A 25,643-nucleotide genomic window follows, 5' to 3' on the forward strand; every position below is an offset into this window, starting at 1 on the left:
TCCCTATTGTGCTCCAATACAGCCTGTATCATACATTTATTTTGAACAGTGCAAAAACTCAAAATCCTATCAGGATTTACAGTTTAGACTAACTTAAAACTTAACTAGAACTTAAAAATGGCTTGACACAAATAGAAATTTAATTGAAAAACGTGGGAAAAAATCCTAACTTTTAAGTGATGTGTGTTATCAAGCGTAAAGGCATTTTTAGGTGTGTTTATATATATATATACATAATATATATATATATATACTTTTTAAAAATAAGATCTAAAGGTTTTTTGAGTGAAAGCAGTGAATTAGTCATTTTTTAAAATTCTAGTTACATCTGAGATGCAATTGTTGGCTGTTTTCAACAATATACATCAAAAATAAAGACATTGATTGACTGAAAATGATAAAATGTCTTGTTTTCTCATGTATATCTATAATTGCTCTTCACCTAAAAATATATTTGTTTTATCCGATTACTCGATTAATCGATAGAATTTTCAGTCGATTACTCGATTACTAAAATATTCGATAGCTGCAGCCCTAGGCGTTTCACATTTTCACTTTTTATCAGAGCAACTGTCTTGAAGCATATTAAGCACATAGGTTTGGTACTTGCAGTTGTTAAAATGGACGCATATTTGTCATTCCATTCCTCATTGAAACAGCGATTTTCGTTGTCCACTTTTCTTCTCTTGGTCAACTTTGAGCATGCCATTTTGTTAGATTCGGATTTCTACTGGTGGCAAACAGATAACAAAACTATTTCAAAGTGCCGGATGCGACTCGTGTTTCACACTGCTGCGGTCCGTCCACTATAGCTAGCTAGCAGCATGCAGGCTCTCTTAGCCAATCAGTGGATCCATGCACGCTCTCTCAACCAATCAGTGCATTCAAGCGCGCTCTCTCAGCCAATCAGCACATCCATGCTGGCTCTATAAGCCAATCAGCGCATCGTTGTTGTTGAGAGAAATGATGGAGGAAATGTTTTGTATTCATAAATGAGTCCTCAGTTGATGTTGAAATAATGTTCCTATTGCTTGTTATTATTGACATATTATCTTTTCGCCACAAGATGGCAGGATGGGACTTAATTGTCTAAAGTGCTACTTTTATTACTTCTTTGTGTTTGACTTTGATAACTTTGATTTGTGGGATTGCCTGTGAAGACAGCAATGAGAGAGGATGTATCAGTATGTCGATGGAAATGAAATACGCCAAGTTTTGGCTAAAAGACAACTTATTCTCCGTCAATTCTTCCTACAAATGCAACGTTGAGCTGCAACCACCTCAATAGGTTATGGGCCCAGGAGTCATTCGAAGGTAAAGTCAGTTTCCACCGTGTAGAAGGTCGCGAAGGACAGCGTGCTCACGGACTGCTGATTAGCGGAAAAAGCTAACAAGCAACATGGATCCACGAGGAACAAGTAGGTTACCTCGACTGGCATTTGATGGAGATGAAGCTAAATATGAACTCTGGGGAAACTAAAATGTTGGGACATTTTCATCTAATCGGGCTAAAGAAGACAGTGCTGGTAGGACCAACCACTGAAGCCGAGAGAGAAAATGATGAAATGAAAAATGCGGACGCCTATGCTGAAATGATACAACTTCTTGATGATAAAAGCCTCTCGTTAATAATAAGAGATGCGCCAAATGACGGAAGAAAAGCTCTGAAAATATTAAGAGAATATTATGCTGGGAAGGGAAAACCCAGGATTATAAATTTGTACACCATGCTAACATCTCTTCAAAAGGGAACCGAAGAAAGCATAGTGGACTACATAATAAGAGCTGAGACCGCCATCACAGCATTGCGAAATGCAGGTGAAACATTGGGAGATGGTCTACTTATCGCAATGGTCTTGAAGGGGCTGCCAGAAAATTACAAGCCATTTACAATTCATGTGGCGCATACCGATGAGAACATGACATTTGCAGAATTCAAAACCAAACTCCGAAGTTTTGAAGAAACGGAAAAATTAAATGCAGAAGAATCAAGCGACAGAGTGATGAAGACTCAAGCAAGAGCTTCAAAGCAAACCACAAAAGCAAACGCTCGTGACCGGATCAAAGACGACACAGAGTTGGTGTGCCTCAAATGTGGGATCAAAGGCCACCGTGCAAAATCATGTCGATAAAAGACATGGTGTAGTTGGTGCAAAACGGACACGCACAAAGACACCACTTGCAGAAGCAAGGAAACACCGGACGGAGCGAGAAAAATTGCTGAAGATGGAGATCCTGACTCCGCGTTCAAGTTGAGAGATGAACAGCCCGAACCCAGGCGGCAGGATACACACAGCATCCGGGAACGAGGCCTGATGGTGGACACGGGAGCGACATCTCATATCATCACTGACGTGACCAAGTTCAAAAGCTTCCAGGAGATGTTCAAACCAGAGAACCACAGCGTCGAGTTGGCAGATGGTACCAGGTGCAGTGGAGTCACACTAAAAAAGAGGAGATGCAGAGTGCTACCTGATTGACAACAGAGGACAGCAGCGCAAGGCAACACTCAGAAATGCACTCTTCATACCATTGTACCCACAAGACATTTTTTCGGTGAAAGCAGCAACATCGAGTGGAGCCACGGTACTTTTCAAAGAAGGTGAAGGCGCATTGATAACCAAAGACGGTACAAAATTCAATATTCAAGTGTATGGCAAGCTGTACTTTTTGCATACATATGGTGAGTCAGACAAGTGCAATGCATGTTATGATATTCACACATAGCACCAAATATTAGGCCACTGTAATTATGAGGATGTGCTAAAATTACAGAAAGTAGTTGATGCAATGCAGATTAAGGGAAAGGAAACAAGACCTGAACAAACGTGCATACAAGGAAAATTTATCCAGACTCGAAATAGAGACCCAGATACTCGAGCAGATACACCCTTAAAATTGGTACACTCAGATCTTGCGGGTCCTATAACTCCAGAATCGATTGATGGTTACAAATATGTGCAGTTATTCACAGATGATTACTCTGGTGCAATTTTCACATATTTCCTGAAAAAGAAAAGTGACACTGTTCTAGCAACAGGGAAATTTCTCGCAGATATAGCTCCTTATGGGACAGTAAGGTGCATCCGATCTGATAATGGGACTGAATATACTTGCAATGAGTTCCAAACATTGTTGAGAAAAAGTGAAATAAGACACGAAACACCAGCGCCGTATTCCCCACACCAGAACGGGACAGCTGAAAGAGGATGGCGTACACTATTTGAAATGTGTAGGTGCATGCTAGTCGAAAGTGGGCTACCAAAATACCTATGGCACTATGCAGTACAAACTGCAGCAATGGTACGCAACAGATGTTATAATAGATGTACAGGGCAAAGTCCTTACCAGATGTTGACAAACAAGAAACCAAATATTTCCAGAACGCAAAAATTTGGGTCTGTTTGTTACACATACAAACACGACAAGGGAAAATTGGATGCTAAGTGTTGCCAAGGACAGTTTGTTGGCTATGACAAAAACAGTCCAGCATATCTAGTCTACTATCCAGACACAAAGAAAGTACAGAAACATAGGCTGGTAAAGTTTGTAAACAAGGAAGTCATAGAAAAACAGACACAGACATGTGACATGGATCAAGATGAAGAATACAACATGATGGGGTTGACAAGGGCTGATCGAGCAAGTGTAGAGGTGAAAAACAGAACTGAAGATCCTGTAGAACCAAGTGCACATTATGAGAGTCCAAAGGAAGTGACACAATGTGAACCTGAGAGTAGAAGGTATCCCTCAAGAGAGAGGAGAAAACCGAGTCATTTAGAAGACTTCATAACAGAAGTCAGAGATAGTGATGGAGTTCATACCACTGTAGACTACTGCTACAGGATGGTAGTTGGTATACCTCAAACATACCAGGAGTCCAGGAGTTCCAATAACTCAAAAGATTGGTCAAAAGCCATGGATGAAGAAATTCAGTCACTAAACGAAAATAAAACATCTACCTTGACAACACTGCCAGAAGGCAAGAAAGCAGTGGAGGGTAAATGGGTTTACACACTCAAAAAGGATGAAGATGGGAGAGATAAAGGTACTTCCGAAAAGAGCCTTAGTTTCAAAAGAGACGACAATGCAAAACTTGGTATACAGGCATATAGTGATGCTGATTGGGCAGCTGATACTAGCGACAGGCGCAGTACTTCAGGATACTGTGTTTTCTTGAGCAAGAATAGTTCTCCAATTTCTTGGAAAACAAAGAAACAACCTACAGTCGCACTATCTACCTGTGAAGCTGAATATATGGCACTGGCTTCAACCATACAAGAATGCCTATATTTAGAGCAACTACTAGGTAGCATTGATCATTATCAGTACACTCCAACAACTGTACATGAAGACAACTAGGGGACAATCGCTCTTGCCAAAAATCCTGTTAACAGACAGAGATGCAAGCACGTAGACATAAAATATCATTTTATTAGATCTACTGTAAATCAGGGAAGAGTCACATTGACGTATTGTCCAACGGATGACATGATAGCTGATATCATGACAAAACCTGTAACAAAGTTAAAAATGAAGACGTTTTACAGTGTTATTTTTGGAATTTGAAATGTAAAAGTTCATTTGGTTGTTAAAAAGGCATCAACATGAGAACAAGTGGGGGTGTTGAGAGAAATGGTGGAGGAAATGTTTTGTATTCATAAATGTGTCCTCAGTAGATGTTGAAATAATGTTCCTATTGCTTGTTATTATTGACATATTATCTTTTCGCAACAAGATGGCAGGATGGGACTTAATTGTCTAAAGTGCTACTTTTATTACTTCTTCGTGTTTGACTTTGATTACATTGATTTGTGGGATTGCCTGTGAAGACAGCAATGAGAGAGGATGTATCAGCATGTCGATGGAAATTAAATCCGCCAAGTTTTGGCTTAAAGACAACTTATTCTCCGTCAATTCTTCCTACGAATGCAACGTTGAGCTGCAATCACCTCAACAGTTGTCTTAGAGATGACAACAGAAGTGGGAACATGGAAGATATTTGTCTAAAAATGGAACCGAATTTAGCAATAGAATAGTAGCGCATAGCAATAGATCAGAGATTCATATAAATAATATGTGGGGAAAAAAAGTTTTTTTTTTTTTTTTTTAAAGTCCGCATAGAGGTGTGGACCACGGTCCGCTAATTGAGGACCCCGGGTATATAGTTTTGGAGGAATTACCATCACAATAGTAGCCTGATAGTTTTCCAGTTTGATCATTACACTGTCTGCTTTCATTTATTTCAATATCACTTGATAGTTAAATGAAATCACTAATCAAAACATTGGGCCATTGGCAACAAGTACTGTACCTCCAGTAATATTTCCTCATTCAGAATTTGCTTCCGTTTTCATTCCATTGTGAAACTGATAATTCAACCAACATTGATTGTTTGATATTTTAGATGCAGTACTCCTTCAAAAAAGTCTTTGGTATAAATACCACTCAAATGGAGCTCTTTGAGGTGGTTGCCAAACCTCTAGTAGAGGACCTCATTCAGTGTAAAAATGGTGAGAGCTTAAGCTACTTCACGACTACTTTTTTGCTAAATGATTTCCCCATGTTCTCTAAGACTTTTTTTTTTTTTTTTTTCCCTTTATCCTCCACCGCAGGTCTGCTGTTTACATATGGTGTCACTGGAAGTGGTAAGACCTTCACTATGACCGGCTCGCCTGGAGAGGGTGGACTTCTACCTCGCTCCCTGGACATGCTCTTCAACAGTATTGGCCCTTTTCAGGCCAAAAGATTTGTAAGACTTTAATTAAAATTCATGCAACACGTTAGAGCTCCAGCTATCGATTATTTAAGGAATCGATTAATCTATCAATTATTTTGAATAATGAGTAATTGGGATCATTAAATGCGTTGCTGAATAAATTTTAAGGGATGTAAAACAAAGGCTAGCTAATGCTAAGATTGCACGTTCAAAAGGGCATTAAAGAGCATATGACATGAGAAAAAAAGTCTAAAATGTCATTATTATGTGAATTAGAATCGTATTTTGAGACAATTCGACTATATACAACAATTTAGCAAAGCACAGATGACGAGAAATTAGTCTTTTAATCTGCCGGTTAGCCACGCCTACCATTATAGGGCTTTAGCGTCCCCAACAGGTGGATGACGTCAGCGTTAGACTTGGCTCATCGATTTTACTATTCAGCCCATTGAGGCGAAATTATTCAGAACGAGGAAAACGCGACGAAGAAAGCCGCAAAATGTCATTGTTTCAGTCTCTCTACTCCAATATTTTTACAGGATATTCTTTTTACCCAAGTATTTTTCCCCAATAGCTATATAAATGGCTTGAGAAGGACCAGTCAGCCCGTTGAAGGGGAACTATTCACAACGAGGAAAACGCGACAAAGAGAGCTGTCTCTTTACTTCAATATTTTTACAGGATACTCTTTTTATCCAAGTATTTTCCCCAATTGCTAAATAAATGGCATGGTCATGACAAATAACAGTCTTGTGCTGAATGGAATATGAAATAATAAAAATGCATTTATTCAGGACGACATGGCAAAATTACTCCATAATGGTCAAAACTGTCGACTTCACCTTTACTGTCGCACTTCCCGAACGATATTTTATGACACCTAAATCGGACATGTCATTTCCCTTCCCCGGCTTCGGAGAATGTAAACAAACCAGAAGGCGTGACAGCTAGCCGACATGCTAACCCGAACCAAGTGATGTTTCGAAGTCTTCAAAGCGGAAAATCACACATTGCTATCCTGGATTATTTGACATGACGACCCGGTTGTCGAATGTCTTAGCGGATCGGCAAACCGCCCGGCGGAGAGCAATTTACAGTTCGTTCCCCAGAGGAGGGTGGCTGGAGCTAACGCAGCTAACGTGCTGCTGCTAATGCATTAGGAGAGCTTTTTACATGCCTATCAATGATCAAACGTAAGTAGTCCTTCATTTAAAGGAAGTTTGTAGTGTTTACTTTGTAATCGCTGTATTCGTATTTGACATAATACAAAACAAGATGTTTACTCACTTCCTCGTAAGCCCAATGGTCCCACAGTAAATGTCCACGGTGAATGGGAACCTTTTGAAACTCCAAAATGGTGCATACGCCTCTCCCTCATACAGAATGATTTTTCTGCAGCCGTTTGGCTGGCGTGATGCGAAAAATAAACGTATTAATCCGCAAAATCAGCTGAATCCTTCGTCCTCATACACAACAGTACACTGTAGCGTGAAGAGGACGTCTTCTACCGTACACGGTCACAGCGCCCTCCTCCTTAATTCAAGACCGAAGCCGGAAGTCACTCATTTTCCTGGCGCGGGATTCAAAAAACTAAATAAATATAGCGATCGCTTCCACACACATCCAAGCGGTCCATATCATTCAGGAGCATAAAATACCGCGTGTATTATGAAATAAACATGCTTTTTCGTGTCACAGGCACTTTAAATGCAATTATAAAATAAAATTTCTGAGTGTTTCTTCAAACTATGCAGAATTTCACTTTCATGTCACAAGAGCAATAAATGCATTTAAAAACAAATTAAAATACCTGAATTTAGCCTCAAACGGTATAAAAAAAATAAAATAAAGGAGGCTCAAAGTACAACAAAAGAACAAATTGCTAACGTACATACTTGTTTCTGTAGGTGTTCAAGTCAGATGACAAAAATGGGATTGACATCCAGAATGATGTTGACGCTCTCCTGGAGAGACAGAAGCGAGATGCTCAACCTTTAATGCCCAAAACAAACTCCTCGAGGTACTCATCTATTGTGTTACCTCTTCCTCTTCCTAGTCAGGAAGAAGGGTTCTAACAGGTTGTTTAAAATTCTGCTCCATTTTTTGTTCTTTTTAGGCAGAAGGCAGACCCAGAATTTGCAGACATGATCAGTCCACAAGGGGAATGTAAAGCTGAGAATGTGGATGAAGACTGTTGCTACAGTATCTTTGTGTCTTACATTGAGGTCTATAACAACTACATCTATGATCTTCTTGAAGACGCCCCCTTTGATCCTATTAGACCAAGGTAAGAGGCAGAATTTCTATTTGTCACATTTTAAAAATGGTTTTCTATTGTATTATGGGACCCTGGGCTCCAATTCCAAATGCATCCTATAGCTACTGTAAATGTTCCGTACTTGAGATGCTCCACATATTGTACATTACTTACAATAGATACTGTATATTCAACCCTTTTCCATTCTTTTTTGTTAGGTGGCTTGGAATTGGCACTCCTGTAAAGACCATTGACTTCGTGTATGTGCCCCCAAAGTCATAACCTTAGTTTAGCTTGGCTGTGTAGCAGCCAAGGTTCATCTTTCCTAGTTTTCTGGCTATATAGAATACAAGGCTTTCTATTTAGCGCAATTAACATACAGTAGTTTGTGATCTTGTCATTCCGGCTTACTAGCCCTAGCTGTTACTTCAGTCGTCCCTGAATAGATTGAGCTGTGTGCATGAGGATACAACTCAATGTGACTGTTTCTCTTCTGTGTTTCCATTGGGGCTGTAATGGTACACTAAATTTAATTTCGGTTCAGTTTCTTGAGGTGCTCTGTTCAGTTAATTTTCAGTACAAAAAGGCACAAAAGAATTACTTAAAATGCTTTTTTATTTTTTTAAAAAAGTGACCAATTTCAGTGATATTTCAAATAAGCCTTTAAGACGGAAAGAAATGAATTCACATGACATTATTACATTGTAACAATTATAATTTCATAATAAAATTATAAATAAGCGAAATTGTAAACACTGAACCTTTTGGCAGCCACAGCCTGAACATGAAAAATATAACGATTCAAGTTTAAAGTGTTTGCCTAGAAAGATTAACTGATCCAACCGTTTTTCTGCAGAATGCACAGATGTGGTAGCAGTAACAATATCAAGCTGATAGATGCAACATTCATTGTTGGACACTGGACAGTGCTGTTTTAAGTGCATTAACATATCACTTGTCATTCCTGCAGCATACACTATCTCCATAGCACAATTTTGAAGCATAATTTTGGATCCACTTGTCTTTGCCAATTGGTAACTATGACTGGGAAGCCAACGTGTTCCTAAAATGGAGGACCGTAGTGAGGAGGGAGGGCCTTCTTAGGCTTCTTGCTTGCAAGTGTCATGATGCCTTTTGCTACACCTGCAAGCTACTTGCACACTGTCCTCCAAGTCAATAAATAGTACCTGACACTAGGGGTCCGAGCAGAAACTCCCACTGAATTTAAGTTCTGCATGGAGCGCATGGATTGCATTACACTAGTAATAAATTTTGAAGCATAAACATAATAAAAAAGTACAAAGCAAAGAGAATATGCAAAACAGAAATGGTTCACATCCATGGCAACCGCTACATCCTGAGTTTTCACTTTCATTGTCAAAATATAAAATTCTCATTGTGTTGCTGCTGCCTTTGTGCGAGGCTTTATTATTTGATTTTTTTCAGAGCGCCTCAATCCAAGATTCTACGTGAAGATCAAAATCATACCATGTATGTTGCTGGCTGCACAGAAGTTGAGGTCAAATCTACAGAGGAGGCATTTGAAGTATTCTGGAGGGGTGAGTGAAAACTCTTTTGAATTGAAATTCATGAAACTATCAGCCCTTCCAGTTACCACTTTCAAATGTTTGTATAGAACAGCACTTATGACCCGAAAATGAGATCAAGTCGAAAGCTCCAATTTCTTAGGTCCTTACAATTGCCAATATGTCGGCAATACAACCCAAATTTGTCTGTAATCGGAGAGTGTGGGAATGTGTATATTTATATCTTTACGAGCATGTATGGAGATGTCTGTGTACATACTCTATTCTTTTTTATTTTATTTTAATGATGCACATTTAAATTTTGTTGTACCTGTGCAATGACAATAAAGACATTTTATACTATTCTCAATCACAAACCAAGGCTAACATGTGAACACAGGAAATGATTTTATAAAAGTCGCTTCTTAGCTATAAATATAAAACAACTAAAAGACACAGAGAACTCCTTTTTGTACTACTTGAAAAAAGAAAACAGCATCTCACTAAATATAGCCTAAAAATACAGCGGTACCGTTATTTAAACGCACTACCTTGTTTTCAGTCACAGGTCACTGCTTAGTTGATTTGTATTACCATTTTGGCCCGAATATAAGACTGCCCTGATTATAAGACGACCCCCTCTTTTTCAAGACTCAAGTTTGAAAAAAAGACTTTTTGAACACCAAATTAATTTTTATACAGAAAATAATTACAGGACATCTGAAACAAATGATTATAAAAACATATTTGAGAGAAAAAGCATGTCATTTCGCCTCATTCAAATCTTAATATGTGAACATTTAAATATGTAAACTAAAGGGCAATCACATTTGTAAATGAATGGCTTCTGGTTCTTGAAATGTAAATAAACCAATCTATTGTGATAAAACAACAAAATTACAATAACTGCATTAACAATCAAAGTGAAGTCTAACTAACTGTAGTCTTGAAACAAATCTGAATAAGGAAAAACATTGCAATAAAATAATGCTAACTGGTTAAATTTGAGAGTCGCTGAGATCTGTCATGACAGAACATCGCCTCAATGATATCTGGCGCCATCTAGCGTCGTGAATGAGTATAATGTCTAGACCGCGAATATAAGACGACCACCACTTTTTCAGTCTTATTTCAATGCAAAAAAACACGATCTTGCATTCGGACCAGTACAGTATTCAATAATTTTTTCCCTCTTACTTTGTCTTGCCGCTAGTCACTTATTCACTTGTTTCCTAATTTGTACAATGACAACAAAGGCTATTCTATTCCATCCAAAAATTGAGATATATAGGCTGAGCGTTGTATCTCGCTCACAATTCAAGAGTAAAACCTCTCAAACTCGAGGGATGCAACTAACACAACTAGAGCCATATCCGCACAGGATTAGTACGGTATTACCTTTGGTAATTTGGAATGATTTTGGTGGATGCCAGATATCTTAATCCAGTGTTAATTTTGTCACGTATGTACATTGTAAAGTAAGAGTTCCGCTGCAAATGACCTACTATAATTTGCCAAATCACACTTCCATTGATATTAGACTTACGCAATCCTGTCTGTCAGTGTTTGTTATTTTAATTGTTTTAATTTCTCTTCCCGTTGCTTGTAATTGCTTCCATTTCTGTACCCGTCGTGAGCCTTGAAAGCTGCGGTATTTTGAATAGTAGTCTCGAAAGCTTTGATGCACCCTTGTTCAGGCAGAGCTCGTTGGGCCACTACCCGTAATTTCCCGAATATAAGGCGCACCCGTGGATAACGCGCACCCCAAATTTACTTGTAAAATCTAGGGGAAATTATTGTACCCATGTATAACGCGCACCCTAATTTTAGCACCAATAAATAGAACAATACAAGAAAAAAGAGCTCGTGTACAGATACAGAAATGTCATTTTACTGACTGGTGAAACAGAGCACAAGCATCGCACATTGGTAGTTCAAAACATTACCAGAAACTGACAATATGTACGGTAATAATATGATTTGACAACTTCTCCAACTTACCAGAATCCAGGAGAAAACAAAGCAGATGTGGCTTTCCTTTTAAAGCCTGCTGTATAACTTGCTCGTTTCATCATGATGAATAAATGTTTCTTCCATGGATAGATACGGTAAAATAAAAGTGAGGCTAGAAGTCGGAAAACCGAAAGCTCGCATCACTGTAGACTAATAGGAGGAACTATTGTTATTTGGGTTTGAGTTTCCCGAGGGACCGATATAGTTGACAGACACAGGAAGTCTGTGTTGTGTTACGTTTGTTGTGGTCCGAGTTGCCGAGTTGCAATAAACGTTGATTCAAATGAGTTCAAGAAACTAAATTCTGTGCTTTATGAAGAGTGAAAAAAGCAGAATTTAACACAGACGAAATCATTCGACCAATCAGAGTGGTATTACCGAAACAAAATGGTGACGTCATGTACTGTAATGGTCGGCAACGGATCGCCACATACGTTTTCTTCAACACAACATGGCCGTGTCAATAAAAAAAATCTGTCTTATACATATATATATATTATATATATTTCTGTCTCCATCCATGTACCTGTGTATAATGCGCACCCATGATTCTACAAGTTGATTTTGGGGGGGGAAAAGTGCGCGTTATATTCGGGAAATTACGGTAAATCAGTAAAAATAGACACAAAAAGGTTGTCTGAGCAGAAGTAATGTCGTTTTTTTAGGCTTTGCTTATTCCATATCAGTTCATTGTAATTAACTCAGAAGTAACTGTTAAATTATCAAAGGCCCATTGGTAATGTTTTTCTTGTGTGAATAGGGCAAATTAATCAATAATAACATCAAAATGAGTAAGTGTGTATATTTACTCAGTGGGTTAGTTTAAATTGTGCTACCCTAAATAATCTATTTGCGCTCCTTAAATTTCATGTTAGGCGCCTCTGTGCTTCTAGTAAGAAAAAGCCCGGAGCCTTGAGCTTTGCTAAATGTGTAAATGATTGCTTCTTGTAGGTCAAAAGAAAAGGAGGATTGCAAACACTCAACTGAACCGTGAATCCAGTCGTTCCCACAGCGTCTTTACTTTAAAGCTGGTTCAGGCACCTCTCGATTCTGATGGTGACCACATTCTACAGGTAATGTTCCTCTCTGGAAGTTGCTGGATCAGTAATATTTTCGTATAAAGATGTGACCACAATCATTTCTCTTCTTTTGCAATCAAAACTAATGATAGTTTGACACAAAAGCAGACAGATTTGAGATGGCATTCAATGCTATTTCTTTTGATGTTCAATCTGTTTGCATTTTAGGACAAAAACCAGGTGACTGTGAGCCAGCTGTGTTTGGTTGACCTGGCAGGTAGCGAACGCACCAGCAGAACAAGAGCAGAGGGGAGCCGTTTGCGTGAAGCAGGTTGATCTATTTTAACTGTCAGTAATTGACGGTATAAAAGCTAATTTATGCTCCTACGTCCTTTGTGTCTAATGACAAGGTAATATAAATCAGTCTTTGATGACCCTGCGCACATGTATGGAAGTCCTCCGAGAGAACCAGATGTGTGGAACAAATAAGGTTTGTATGGTCTAGTATTTACATACTTTGTTTCACAGTAGTTTTGCTGCCTGTAAGGGTAAAAATGAGGTGGCATATTAGCTGATTTTTTTTTTTCTGTTTTATAATCTTGCCCATTCTTCCTAGATGGTGCCATACAGGGATTCTAAAGTCACTCATCTTTTTAAGAACTACTTTGATGGAGAGGGAAAGGTTAAGATGATTGTCTGCGTCAACCCAAAAGCTGACGATTACGAGGAAACAATGGTAATGCATTTGCAACTTGTTGGCAATCATCTTAGAGCTGAGCTATTGAGGCAACTGCTGAAGTCAAATACAAATAATTACTTACTGGAGCCAGCATCACAGCTGCCCTCAGCAGGAGCATCGGTCAGCTCGAGAACAGCTCCCTTGCATCTCACGGATTATAAATAAATACTAATAATCTCCCCTATCTCTGCATACAGTGCATATACAGTCAGCGTAGTGAAACAATCAATATTCACAAACATCAATTAAGCTTTTTTTTTTTTTTTTTTTTTTTTTGCCTCAAACCAGTGCTTCTGAACATTTATTACTAAACCTTTTCTTTATGGAGTAAACCAGCTTTCCTCAGTGAAAAGGTAAGAGTGTCTTTAAGATCTATTACAACTGTACTGATGCTCTCAGGTTTGTTTTCAAGCAACATATCTGCACAGGACTAGATATAAAAGTTTTACATGAAATTATCTCAATGAAATCCCATTAATCCGTAAATATGAATTATTTTAACCCACGAAATGTGTTATGTTTTAACTCAGACGTGATACACGTGAATGCCGTTGAGGTACATTACTTTATTATTCGATGGAATTATCAATAGGAATTTAAGTGTAAAGTATACAGCGGTACCTCTACTTACAAACGTCTCTACATGCAGACACACCACTAAAGTAAAATATTGCCTCTTGTTACAAAAGAAATTTCAGGATACGAAAGGCAAAAATACGGGATGGCTGGTACTCGCAGTTTACTGAACGTAACATACTTATAGCTGTTCAGCCGTTGGCTATTGCCTAGCATTCCTGGCATCCAATTGGCTAAGAGGGACCTCTACTGTATGTGTATTTGTGTATCCCAGCGTCCTCTTCATTCTCCCCTCGTGTTCCGACAGCTTTACGTCATTGTATTAAGTTTTATTCTTTATTCTTGGTTTTTAACATAATGCACAACTCTATTTTGTGTTTATTGTGCAATAATCTAATTGTAACATGTGTTTGTTACATATTTTTATGCATCATAAAAGATTTATGTCAGATTTTTGGGGGGGTTGGAACGGATTAGGGCATTTACAAGGAAAACACCTCTCTACTTACAGAATTTTTAAGTTGCGAAACTACTTCCAGAACCAATTAATTTCGGAAGTAGCAGTACCACTGTATTATGTTTCATCATTCATTTGTCTTGCAGGCTGTAATGCGGTTTGCAGAGATGACACAGGAAGTGGAAGTTGCACGGCCAGTTGATAGGCCAATCTGTGGTCTTGCTGCAGGACGTAGGCAAAAAAATCAGGCCTTCAAGGAGGAGTTGTCCCGTCGCCTGGATGAACGAGGGATTGGTAAGTCAAACTTCCAACTGTTCCTGCCTTCCTGTATTTTGTGATGTAACATAATATGACTATATACCAGTGACAAGCCGAAAATGTGAATAAAAGTTCCGGTGTTACTGTCTATAAGACTAATTTTTTAAAGTGATGTCGGTGGGGGGAGGCGCATGCAACGTTGGGAAAACCTTTTTTTTTTTTTTTTTGCGTGCTAGGAAAAACGTGTAATTGCACATCCACATCCACTCAGTGGGTGACAGTGGCGCTCTCATATCCAGAGTGTGACAAAGCGTACATAGCGTTTGGCTTTACTTTTAATACAGTGGGTAACAAGACCAGTATGTGTACTGTGTCTACAAATGTTGGCAGCGGACAGCGTGTAGACATTCAATTAAGACATTATCTAAAGACATTAGACCCCAATCACAGTGATGAGCCGCTACAATTTTTCTCTGCGAAAACGTGCCGAATATTGCCAACAATCCTCCCATTTTGTGAGTGCTACATCAATAAACCAACGAGCACTGTTAACATCATATAATGTGGCATACCAAGTTGCTCAGTGCAAAAAATTCACACCATAGCAAAGGAGCTGATACTGCCTGCAGCATTAGTCATGGTCTCGGTCATGCTGGACCAAATCAGTACCGCAAAAATAAAAACTGTCCTTCTTTCCAATGACACTCACTTATGTATTATTATTATTATTTTTATTATTATTATTTTATTTTTTCTGTCAAACTGTTTGGCATATTGTGCTGTGAGTTAATGTTGCTCATCAATTTGAATTTATTATTTTTTTATTAATTTGATCAAATATTTATTTTTCGATATCAAATGGGCCAAAATTATACCTTGAGTATGTTTACAGTTGGGATGTGAATTCAAGTTATTCAAGTTTAGTTATTACATAAGCAAAACCACAAACATTAAAGTGCTATATAATTAAAGTTTGATTGATTGAAATATGCCAACACATCACTAGAGAAGCTGCAAGGGGGCGCTCTACAAATTTGGCAAATTGCTCAAAATGATCCAGCCAAATAAAAATATTTCAGTATTTTGTTTTTCCGCCTTGGTTTCCTTATTTTCGGGTCTTAGTTCAGAGTTCATTTTAGTGCATCCCAACTGTACTGTATCTGACTTTGCCAATTTTATAATAATAAAGGCATTTATTCATTCAATAATTATCTTGAGAAATGTTTTTAACATTTTTAACATTTCGTCCAGTAGATGACCCAGCTCTGCTTGATCAACTGATTGAAAGCTTTCCACCTTTGCCTCCCTGTGACCTGGTGGATCCAGGAGATGATCAGACTCTACCACGCCTGATTGAGGTTCTGGAGAGAAGGCATCGTATTCGCCAGCTGATGACTGAGCAGTTCAAGAAAACTGGTACATTTACATGGCTTTCAATGATGGTCGAGGGCCACCCATTAACTACATTTTTTATGCATTATGATTAATAGACTAATTGTGACATTAACCTTATTTTCAGCACTACAGGCAGCATTTTAATCGCTATCAGGCCTCACATTGTTCTTTCTCGTGCAGCCAATATGCTGAATTCCATGCTTCAGCAGTGTGATGGTCAGTTTGGTGTTAATCAAAACTTAATCCAAGACCAGCAAAGCAATTTGAGCGAGAAGGAAAAGGTTATTTTCAACCAAAGGGCAGAGATCGAACGACTAACAAAGAAATCCAAGACCATGGAGTATAAGGTACTGTTAATTTATTTGGTGAGCTTGTTTCCTATTGCATTTTCAACATGTTTTCAACAATAACTTTTACAAATTGAAAGAACTCTGGCAGATCGAGCCCAAATTTTGTCAGGGGGTGCTGGGGGGTGAAAGTCTTGAAATAGACAGAATCATTGTAATAAATCTGAAAAGTGGCGGCCATATTGTCCCCCCAAGTAGCTTGAGAGCTGATTTTCATGCAAAAAAAATACATTGCTGTAATACTACCATAATAAATCCTTATGCAAAATTTGATGCATTATCTGGAATTTGCAGTAATTATTTTCATTTTCCAAGTCTTCATACAAAAACAAAACACATGCACTCCATTGCTGTCAATGTATTATTTCATCTGCTCTAAAGCTGAATGTGTGACATGTTAAGTATTGGCTTGAATCTAAAATTCGTTAAAATGGTGATAGACAAAAGCTAGAACAGTTAAATATATCTATCTCATCAGTGATGGTTTATGTGGAAACACTTCTTTAAAAGGTGATCTTATGCCTGACTCAGACTAGACGATTTCAGCCCAACAGATGAATCGTGGAGAATCGTTGAACGTCGTGGTGGACATTTTAAAGTTGGAGAGGTAGGGTTACAACTGGCAACGCATATCCAGTATGGCGTAACCACCTACTGCCGAGCTGGCATCTTGGACGCCTAACAACCATATCGCAGGAAGTCTGGCGTTTCAGAATTTCTGCTTGTCCCGCAGTATAGTGTGACATGTCTGACGTTTTCCTACTGTTTGTTGATGAATATCTGCATATAGCCCCTACCCACGTGACGTCACAACTCCGGCCTCCTGACTGGTGCCGCCCAATTGTCCGTCAACACATCGTGTTTACCTGTTACGGCTACGTACATTCCTCCTATTTACGGCGTGTTTTTCTGCTCGTTAACATTAATCATCAAAATGGTGAAGGCGTGTGTGGCGGTCGGTTGCAATGACAGAGAAGATAGATGGAGAGACTTGAAGTTCTACCGGATTCCGAGAGACCCGGAGAGGAGAGAGCGAGATGGGCTGCTGCAATTCGACGAGAAAACTGGGCTCCAAACGATTACCACAGATTATGTAGTAGTCATTTTATATCTGGTAAGATGCATTTAATAAATATTTAGAGGGTTTTAGGCTGACAACCACAATTAAGATCATTGCTAGGCTAATCGCCGACAACATACACGTATGTATGTAGTGAGAGTGCTATCGCTAAACCATATAAACATTAAAAGACCTAGCTCCATTGACAAATGACATGAAATACATTGAACTTGACAGTGGATGTTAGCAAGAACAAAAGATTTTGAATTGAAAATTTCGTAACTCACCTTTCCAAGCACAAGATAGATTCCTGCCGAATTTTCGTGGACGAGGACCTGTTTCACCCAACCAGCAACGAAGTATTTACAAGCCTCCAAGCTCAAAGTTTTTCAAACTTTCGTGAGAATAGGCTGATTTTGTGTGGACAACATAGTTGTACATATCAGGGTAGCTAGCAGATGTCAGGCAAATACGGCGAAGACGGCGGGTCGAAAAACATCGATTTAGGCATCAAATATGGATCTGGCGAATGGATAGACTGAAGCTTTTCCACATAACGCCTTTTATGCAACGCATCAAGTGAGTTCACGGCATCCGAAAGCACCGGGTCTTCCATGAAATGCATTATAAATTGCTCGATCAATTTAGACCATTGATAATACAGACACAAAATGACGGACAAGGGGGTGGAACAATACAGCGATCACGTGATTTTGTGACGTCGGTGGGTAGGGTCTATAGTGTTCCCTCGTGCCTGGCGTGTGCTTCCTCTTGCACGTGGTCTAGCATTTTAAATTTCTTTCCCTGAGAGTCGTCAGTGTTTGACACCTACACGTGTTCCTTCACGCCACGCACGTAAGATAAACAGTGAACCCTGTTTTCCCATCTTTATAGCGAATGTGTTGATCCTAGCAGAGCAAATGCTCTATCACTATTAAGATGCGAAGGGCCTCCTTTGCCATTACTAATTGACAGCTGCCTGTCCCACCTCCTGATGACGTTAGCTGTCAGACTATGCTCTTTGCGGCAGTGTAGGATGATCAGGCAGGCTCTGGTCTTGTAGTGTGTTATCTTTCCCAAGACACACTGCGACATGACACAGTGTTTACTAATCTGACACTGCGATCACTGGGAATGACCAAAAAAAAATCTGTGTAGTCTGGCTAAGGCATTAGATCGATTGGTTTTGTCTATATGCATCTACCAAGAGGGTAACAACTTTTATGGATGTTCCCAATCCGATCATTTGATAGGAAATCAGGCATTTTTCAGAGGCTTGGAATCAGATGAAAGGGATTGGGTTTTTAATTTTTAAGGTCTAAAACGTAACAAAATAATTCAGAAATAGAATGGCCTTGCCAAAAGAAAAAAAAATGTTTTATACTCCACAACACTGCATGGAAAAAGCAGTAGAGGAGTTACTGTAAACAGCCCCAATAGGAGAACGTTTTGGAAGCTAAAGCTGGACCTTAATGGGTAGCTGCTAAAGTGGTAATGTCTGCTTTGTGGAAATGTTTTTTCATTGAACGGGGAGATGCTTGCAAGGTGGGCATTGCGCGTGACGGAAAGGATAAAAATTTGCATAGGGCAATATATATACACAGTATATATACAATTAATATATGGCTTTTTAAAAAAATTTTATTGGATCAGGACTTTGTATCTGCAGATTCTCAAAATCGGGTCACTTGGACTTTGGTACGAAAATATGTGATCAGGACATCTCATGTGCAAGACAAAATATAACTCTTTTTTTTTTTCAAAAATTATGTAAATACTAGGGTTGTTCCGATCATGTTTTTTTGCTCCCGATCCGATCCCGATCGTTTTAGTTTGAGTATCTGTCGATCCCGATATTTCCCGATCCCTTTTTTTTTTTTGTTTGTTTGTGCTCCCGATTCAATTCCAATCATTTCCGATAATTTTTCCCGATCATATACATTTTGGCAATGCATTAAGAAAAAAATGAATAAAACTCAGACGAATATATACATTCAACATACAGTACATAACTACTGTATTTGTTTATTATGACAATAAATCCTCAAGATGGCATTTACATTATTAACATTCTTTCTGTGAGAGGGATCCACAGAAAGACTTGTAATTCTTAAAGGATAAATGTGACCTTGTATATTGTGACTAAATATTGCCATCTAGTGTATTTGTTGGGCTTTCAGTAAATGATACTGTAGCCATTTAACTTCTGCCCAAATGCATGATGGGAAGTGCAACCATGACTGTGCGTAGTGGTACCAATTGATATATCTTCTCTGCGTTGGGAAATAGGGTGTTAAGAAAAAGATCAACTACTACCTTTCTTCCCCACATTGCTTCCCACGATATTTCTAATAGATGAGAGAGGGATTGTAAGGCTTTAGCCAACTAAAAAACAGCTTTAAAGGCTGCCAAAATTCTCTCTACTCATTTAACGTTGCCTTTTAATTCTATGTATACGTAAAACGGTGCCATTATAGCTTGAACGCGACAATGCGTGAGTGGGTAATGCAGCGCATGCACTAATTGCATTGAATATTTAAAAGTTATTACCGCCGTTAACGCGATAAATTTGATAGCCCTAGTTTAAGCCAAAACTAAAGACTGGATGAGTGTCAGACATTTTGTCTGTAACGTTAAATACAATTAGAAAACGATTTAATTAAAAAATACATATATATTAAAAAAAAGGCATGTCCGATATTTTTTTGCCGATTCCAATACTTTGAAAATAACGTGATCGGACCCGATCGATCGGCATACCGATACAACTACTTTATTCAAGTGACAACTCACATGTCAGCAACATCGCCATCACAACAGTCCAGGAAATTAAGGATATAACTGACGTCATGAGCAATGGCGGACTATCTGAAATTCTCTTATTTGATTGACTTAAACAGCTCTGGAACTTGAAAATGCCTGTTAGTTTCTTGAAATATTGGCTTTTGTTTGTTTTTTCTCCACTATTACAAAACAGAAAAATGAAACTCAGTATTTGCTTTCATAATCCCTAAGATATTATTTCCGCTGGGATGCATTTGATAAAAAACTTGTCTAATACATCTTAAATGTTTTATGAGCGTAAGCCTTCATTAGAACTTCAGTCACCAACATGGTAGTCAAAAAAAAAAAAAAAAAAATTGCGTGGGTTCACGGGTTGAAAATGATTCTTTTCAGTGACAGCACATTTGTCTGCCTTTTCTATCTAGATTGATATTCTGCAAAAGACCACAAACATGTATGAAGATGACAAACGCTTGCTAAAGCGGGAGCTGGAAACACATTCTCAGAAGCTCCAGGAGGAACTGTTACAGAGGAAGCGAATGGAGAAGTACATGCAGGGATTGGTCTCGGACACAAAACACAAATGGGAAAAGGAGTGTGTAAGTAGTGGAGTTATCAGTCAAAGCCCTCAAAACTTTTAAATTAAAAAAAAAAAATGCCTGGTTGGAAATAACAATGATTAAACTGAAGGTTTTTCCTTCCTTTGTTGACAAACTATGATACAAATATCATAGTATTAAAAAGATGGTTACACACCAAGCAAAAATGCATTCAGGTTTATGTATATTCTGTCTTCTTTTGCTTTTCCAGGAGAGAAGGGTGAATGCCAAACAGCTGGAGATGCAGAACAAGTTATGGGTGAGAGATGAAAAGTTGAAGCAGCTCAAAGCGATTGTTGCTGAGAACAGCAGCAGCAGTAACGCAGAGCGACCAGAAAAACCAGAACGGCCCTCCAGAAACGGAGATCACAACTACGGCCAGAAGAGGTCTGGCTCGCCATCACCGCCTCCTGTAAGTGATAGCAGTTTAGTCATCACAACAAAAATCAATACCGCATATTGGATTATATTATTGAGTGAGGAAGTCTTTGTGTGAATAATTGATGGACATACAAAATCTTTTTATTTTTATTTTTTTTTATTTTTTATGTAGAATCAGTTTTAAGTACTTACCACGAAAATCATGGATGCTGCTTTTACGGCACATGGGATGTGCATTTCTATCATCTGCCTTAAAGAGACAGACAAGGTTTTGATTAGGTGCAACCGTGCAACCCAGCAGAAAAACCTTTTGTAACCAATAAAAATCTATATATGTTGTGTAATAGTGGAGGAAAAACTTAAAAGCCAGTATTTCCAAGAAATAAACAAAATTAAATGCTCTTGATGTCGGTTACACCTGCAATTTCCTAGGCTATTGGTGATGTTGTTTATTTGCAAGGTGCCGCTTCAATAGTCTCATGTACACAAATTTCGCTCTTGGGGTCGAGGGGGGTGTATTTTGTCCTACTCCAGTTGCTCTAGGAGTCTAGGTTAAACAATGTTGACGTAGTTTGATTCGGATTTTACATCAAATACGACAAAGAAAAGGAGAAGACAGTGCCAGTATGTCACCGTGTTCGGCTGTCAACTGTACATAACGTATGTTAAATACAATAGTCCCTGAAAGACGCCTCGTTTGAGGATGACACAGTTTCCATTTGCCCAAGCTAAAATGTGTAACAGCATTTGTCTTTGACGGAGATGGAAAAAAGAGAAAGAACAGCGCACCAAAAACGGTATGGTAACTGTAGAGAGTGCACTTTGTAACATTTGCTTCTTTATCACGGTGTTCGATGTTTATCAGCATCTAATGTACAGTGCGCCAACATTGTAGCCTAGAGGGAAGTGCACCAAAATCTTATTTGTCATTGATATGTACCAATGTATAATACAAGTATGCAAGTATGATGAACGATTAGTCCACATATTGATCCATTGTTTAACATAATCGCTTTTTTCTGATGGATACGCTGATTCTTCTCCAAATTATGACACGAAATCCAATGGTTGCCCAGCTCTGCTCAAACTGTTAGCTGCAGCTTTGCTCTGGCATCCCAACACATAACTTGAGAAAGACTCATTGCTTGAACTATCCAAGTTAGGAACTTGATCTGCCATTTTACTTTACCACTTTGTCCAAAATTGATAATCCTGCAGCCTTGCCTCGCATTCTGACACATCCTGACTGGCAGTGTTTTACCTCCAGCACAAAGAAGCATGGGTGTAACTGACGTCACATTTATCCCAAAATGGCAGCGCCTTTGAGCTGTCATTTTCGGTGTTTAAACATATTTTTTTTTCAGTTAGCATAGTTCTAAGAAATTTGTGATTTTTGTATATTTAGATTCTTTGAACAACCATGTTTTTTACATGAAGATACCAAGTCTTGTCTGTCTCTTTATTAATACACACAATGCTTTGCACTCGTTCCCTCATCACTTTTCAGGACACCCGACAAGCATCTTCCCAACAAAGTCAAGTTAAATTTAGAACAGTTCAGGATGAATCCCCCACCAACGGTTCATCTTATACATCAGTGGCAACCTCCATATCTGTGTGGGAGCAGAGGTGCCCTGTAGACTCATTCTCGCAAAATAGAGAAGCGGGGACCCCTCGGTGCAGGAACTGGACTCCTGCCAGCAGTGCGTGTCGCAGGAGAGGCCAACGCTTTGCCCCCGAAACTGAGGCCCCTGCAACCCGTCTGGTCAATGATCTAGACCTAGAGGCAGGCATAAGGGTTAGTGTGTGCTAGTCACCTACAGTAGATGCATTTATGACTTGTTTCTTTTTGGTATTGGCTAGAGATGTCCCGATCGCATATTTTTGCACCCAAGTCCACAGTCACCTGATTTTCAGAATCTTCCGATACAGAGGAAAAAAAAGTGTAATTCCAAAAAACTTTTAAACATGTTACTGTCCCATTGAATTATTTTTAAACAAGAATGACGTACAAAATATTTGTCGTTATTAAATGCTTCGTTGAGAGAGTCCGATCAAATCCACTCAACACTGAGAGAACAGCCTCTCACTTACACAATGAGTTACCACAGCAAACTACCGCTAGTGTTTAACAAGCTAAACGATTATTGACATATCTGAGACTTTGAAGGTAGTTCTACCCAGCTTCTCTGGCAAGATCAAAGCAGAACCCCTGTCACTCATTGTTAACTTTAACAAGCAAACTCCCGTGCACTGCTGACCAAGAAAAGCAGCAGGAGGAAGACTGAGAGGCTGTACGCGCGTAAAGCAGAAAAATAAATATACATATTTTTTAAAATTGAATACCCGATCCTTTTCACCCGATTCTGATCCTCTGGAAAATGGCGCGATCAGCCCGATTTTCGATCGCGTGATCAGATCAGGACATCTCTAATATTGGCAGCCATAATGTGTATAAGCACTCTCTAAGTAGAATTTGCGTTTTAGTGGCTTTCCTTCAGTATAACATGCAGGGACCTTTATGACTAGCTATACCTGTAACTTGCTTGTATACAGCCAGTTTTGCCAAATGGCCCATTTGGCTTTGACTTTTTATTAAGAAGATTCATCATTTATTGTGCAATTTTTGATTATCAAATATGTTTTAATTTTGCATGCAGTTTCACATTCCTTCATCTTTGCATGTCAATTCACTCACTTCTTGGTGTGATCACCATCTGAATAAGTGTATTGCTGGAAAAGTCACCAAATAGTTTGACATTTGCTGTTTATAAATATATAAACTTGATGTAATTCCAGTTTGGTTATTTGGTAATTTGGTTATTGTTGTAAAAAAAAAAAAAAAAAAAATTTGTTGCAAATTGATTTACTGTATGAAGGCAAAGCCTAAAAAAAAATCCCCATCTATCACCCATGACTTCCAGTTATACATTTATTCTCGCAGCAAATAGACAAACCACTTTCTTGATTAAAAGAAACTAAAACTTAATTGAATCTAAATAATAATCTGCTTTTCTTTTTCACACTGGGATCATCAGGCGACTCGGGAAATTAATCCAGTGCACAGACGTTCACACTCTGCAGGTGGGGTGAAATGGGTAGACCACAAACCAGCTTCTAATGTCGACATAGGCACTGTCATGCAGCCAATCATACCCAATGCAATCCAAGTGTCTTCCCCAAGTGAGAAAACTCTGGATAAATGTCAAAAGTATGTTCTTAGACATCAAGAGCTTGCCTCTGATGGGGAGATTGCCACCAAGTTGATCAAGGTAAAATGATAGCTCTGAGTCTAGTTTAATGTTGCAGGATTAGGAGTTTTCTCATTTTAATTTGACATTGTGTTTTTTTCCCCATTATTAACTCATTCACTACCAAAGACACATAAAAAATGTTGTTTATGATGTTCAATTGCTCATAACTAAAGAACGAAAAGAATAAAACTTTTTAGGATGAAAGATGGGAATCTAATCTTTTTGTAAGTCATGTTTTCACGTAGCCATGGATAATGTTATTCTGTGGTGCTTAAAAAAAAGGGGGGGGGGTGTCTTGAGAAAAATGGCTGGGAGTGAATGAGTTAAAAGGGTTAAAATGTTTTATTTTACTTTCTGTACTACCCTTTGTGGTTTTTCTGTTTTGCCTCCTCAGGGAAACATTTTTAAAACAAGAAGTGGGGGAAAGGCTGTAGAGTTCACTGATGTTGAGACATTACGGCAGGAGGGCCCAATTGCGCCAAGGTACCATCTGAGTTGAACCTCTGGTTTAAAACATAATTTGTTCCGGATCCAGAGTAAGCTGTTTTTCCAACTTCATGATGGCATTTCCCATGGGAAATAAACTAATTTACACAATAACTTAATCAACTTTTACTACAGGAAAGTATATAAAGTAACTTTTTAACCTTAATCAGAATGGCATTTAAAAGTATGTTGCGAAAAGGCATTTTAGTATTTTTTACTTTCTCACTAATAAGACAATTCAGAGACTCATTAGGACAACTAGGTTGTCCTAGTAGAATGACTCTTATTTTATTTTCCCACTACAGTAAATACAACTTTTGTCCTTCTTTTACAACAGAAGAATACTTTGGATGTTGAATATATTTTTATATTTAGATAATTATTGCATTCAGTAGGATCCATTACAGGGTTTACAGATAGAAAATGGTTACAGCTACAATCAAACCAATAGCTTAATGAAGGTATTAGGTAATGATTATAAAAAAGGTAAATGAAACAAGATTTGGTTTTCTATTCTAAAGCAATAGAGCAAGAAGTATGATTAAAACGTTACTGTAGCAGTTTAAAGCTTTTTTGCCATCGCTGCAGAGAAAACACAAAAAAGGAAACATGTTTATTAATATTTATATTGTCAAGTATCAGAAGATTTTCAAAGTTAATCACAAGACAACATCAAATAAACAAGGAGTTCATCCAGAGTTTTATCTATTGGATTTGGTCTTGCTTCTTAAGTTGTAGTACTTTTGTGCAATTTACAATATATCACTAGT

At 38.4% G+C, this 25,643-nt stretch overlaps 1 protein-coding gene across 7 annotated transcripts in view; it reads left to right on the top strand.

The window, feature by feature from the left end:
- Window positions 1–25,643, top strand: part of LOC130927518 (kinesin-like protein KIF23) — a 32,359-nt gene that overhangs the window by 3,607 nt on the left and 3,109 nt on the right. Inside the window, exons 1-18 of one of the 7 annotated variants that reach the window (XM_057853438.1) lie at window positions 1,162–2,602; window positions 5,408–5,513; window positions 5,616–5,752; window positions 7,630–7,742; window positions 7,839–8,009; window positions 9,426–9,538; window positions 12,470–12,591; window positions 12,766–12,868; window positions 12,948–13,027; window positions 13,154–13,273; window positions 14,456–14,603; window positions 15,819–15,983; window positions 16,143–16,309; window positions 20,579–20,752; window positions 20,964–21,164; window positions 22,641–22,931; window positions 24,172–24,405; window positions 24,782–24,870. In XM_057853438.1, coding sequence (XP_057709421.1) covers window positions 5,408–5,513; window positions 5,616–5,752; window positions 7,630–7,742; window positions 7,839–8,009; window positions 9,426–9,538; window positions 12,470–12,591; window positions 12,766–12,868; window positions 12,948–13,027; window positions 13,154–13,273; window positions 14,456–14,603; window positions 15,819–15,983; window positions 16,143–16,309; window positions 20,579–20,752; window positions 20,964–21,164; window positions 22,641–22,931; window positions 24,172–24,405; window positions 24,782–24,870 — 2,534 coding nt within the window. In that variant the 5' untranslated portion in view covers window positions 1,162–2,602. Of the gene's footprint in view, window positions 1–1,161; window positions 2,603–2,638; window positions 2,684–5,407; window positions 5,514–5,615; window positions 5,753–7,629; window positions 7,743–7,838; window positions 8,010–9,425; window positions 9,539–12,469; window positions 12,592–12,765; window positions 12,869–12,947; window positions 13,028–13,153; window positions 13,274–14,455; window positions 14,604–15,818; window positions 15,984–16,142; window positions 16,310–20,578; window positions 20,753–20,963; window positions 21,165–22,640; window positions 22,932–24,171; window positions 24,406–24,781; window positions 24,871–25,643 lie in introns of those variants that run through there. The other 6 variants (XM_057853428.1, XM_057853410.1, XM_057853418.1 and 3 more) reach the window with 6 other exon arrangements.

The sequence above is a fragment of the Corythoichthys intestinalis genome, chromosome 1 (assembly GCF_030265065.1).
Source record: "Corythoichthys intestinalis isolate RoL2023-P3 chromosome 1, ASM3026506v1, whole genome shotgun sequence".
Taxonomy (NCBI): domain Eukaryota; kingdom Metazoa; phylum Chordata; class Actinopteri; order Syngnathiformes; family Syngnathidae; genus Corythoichthys; species Corythoichthys intestinalis.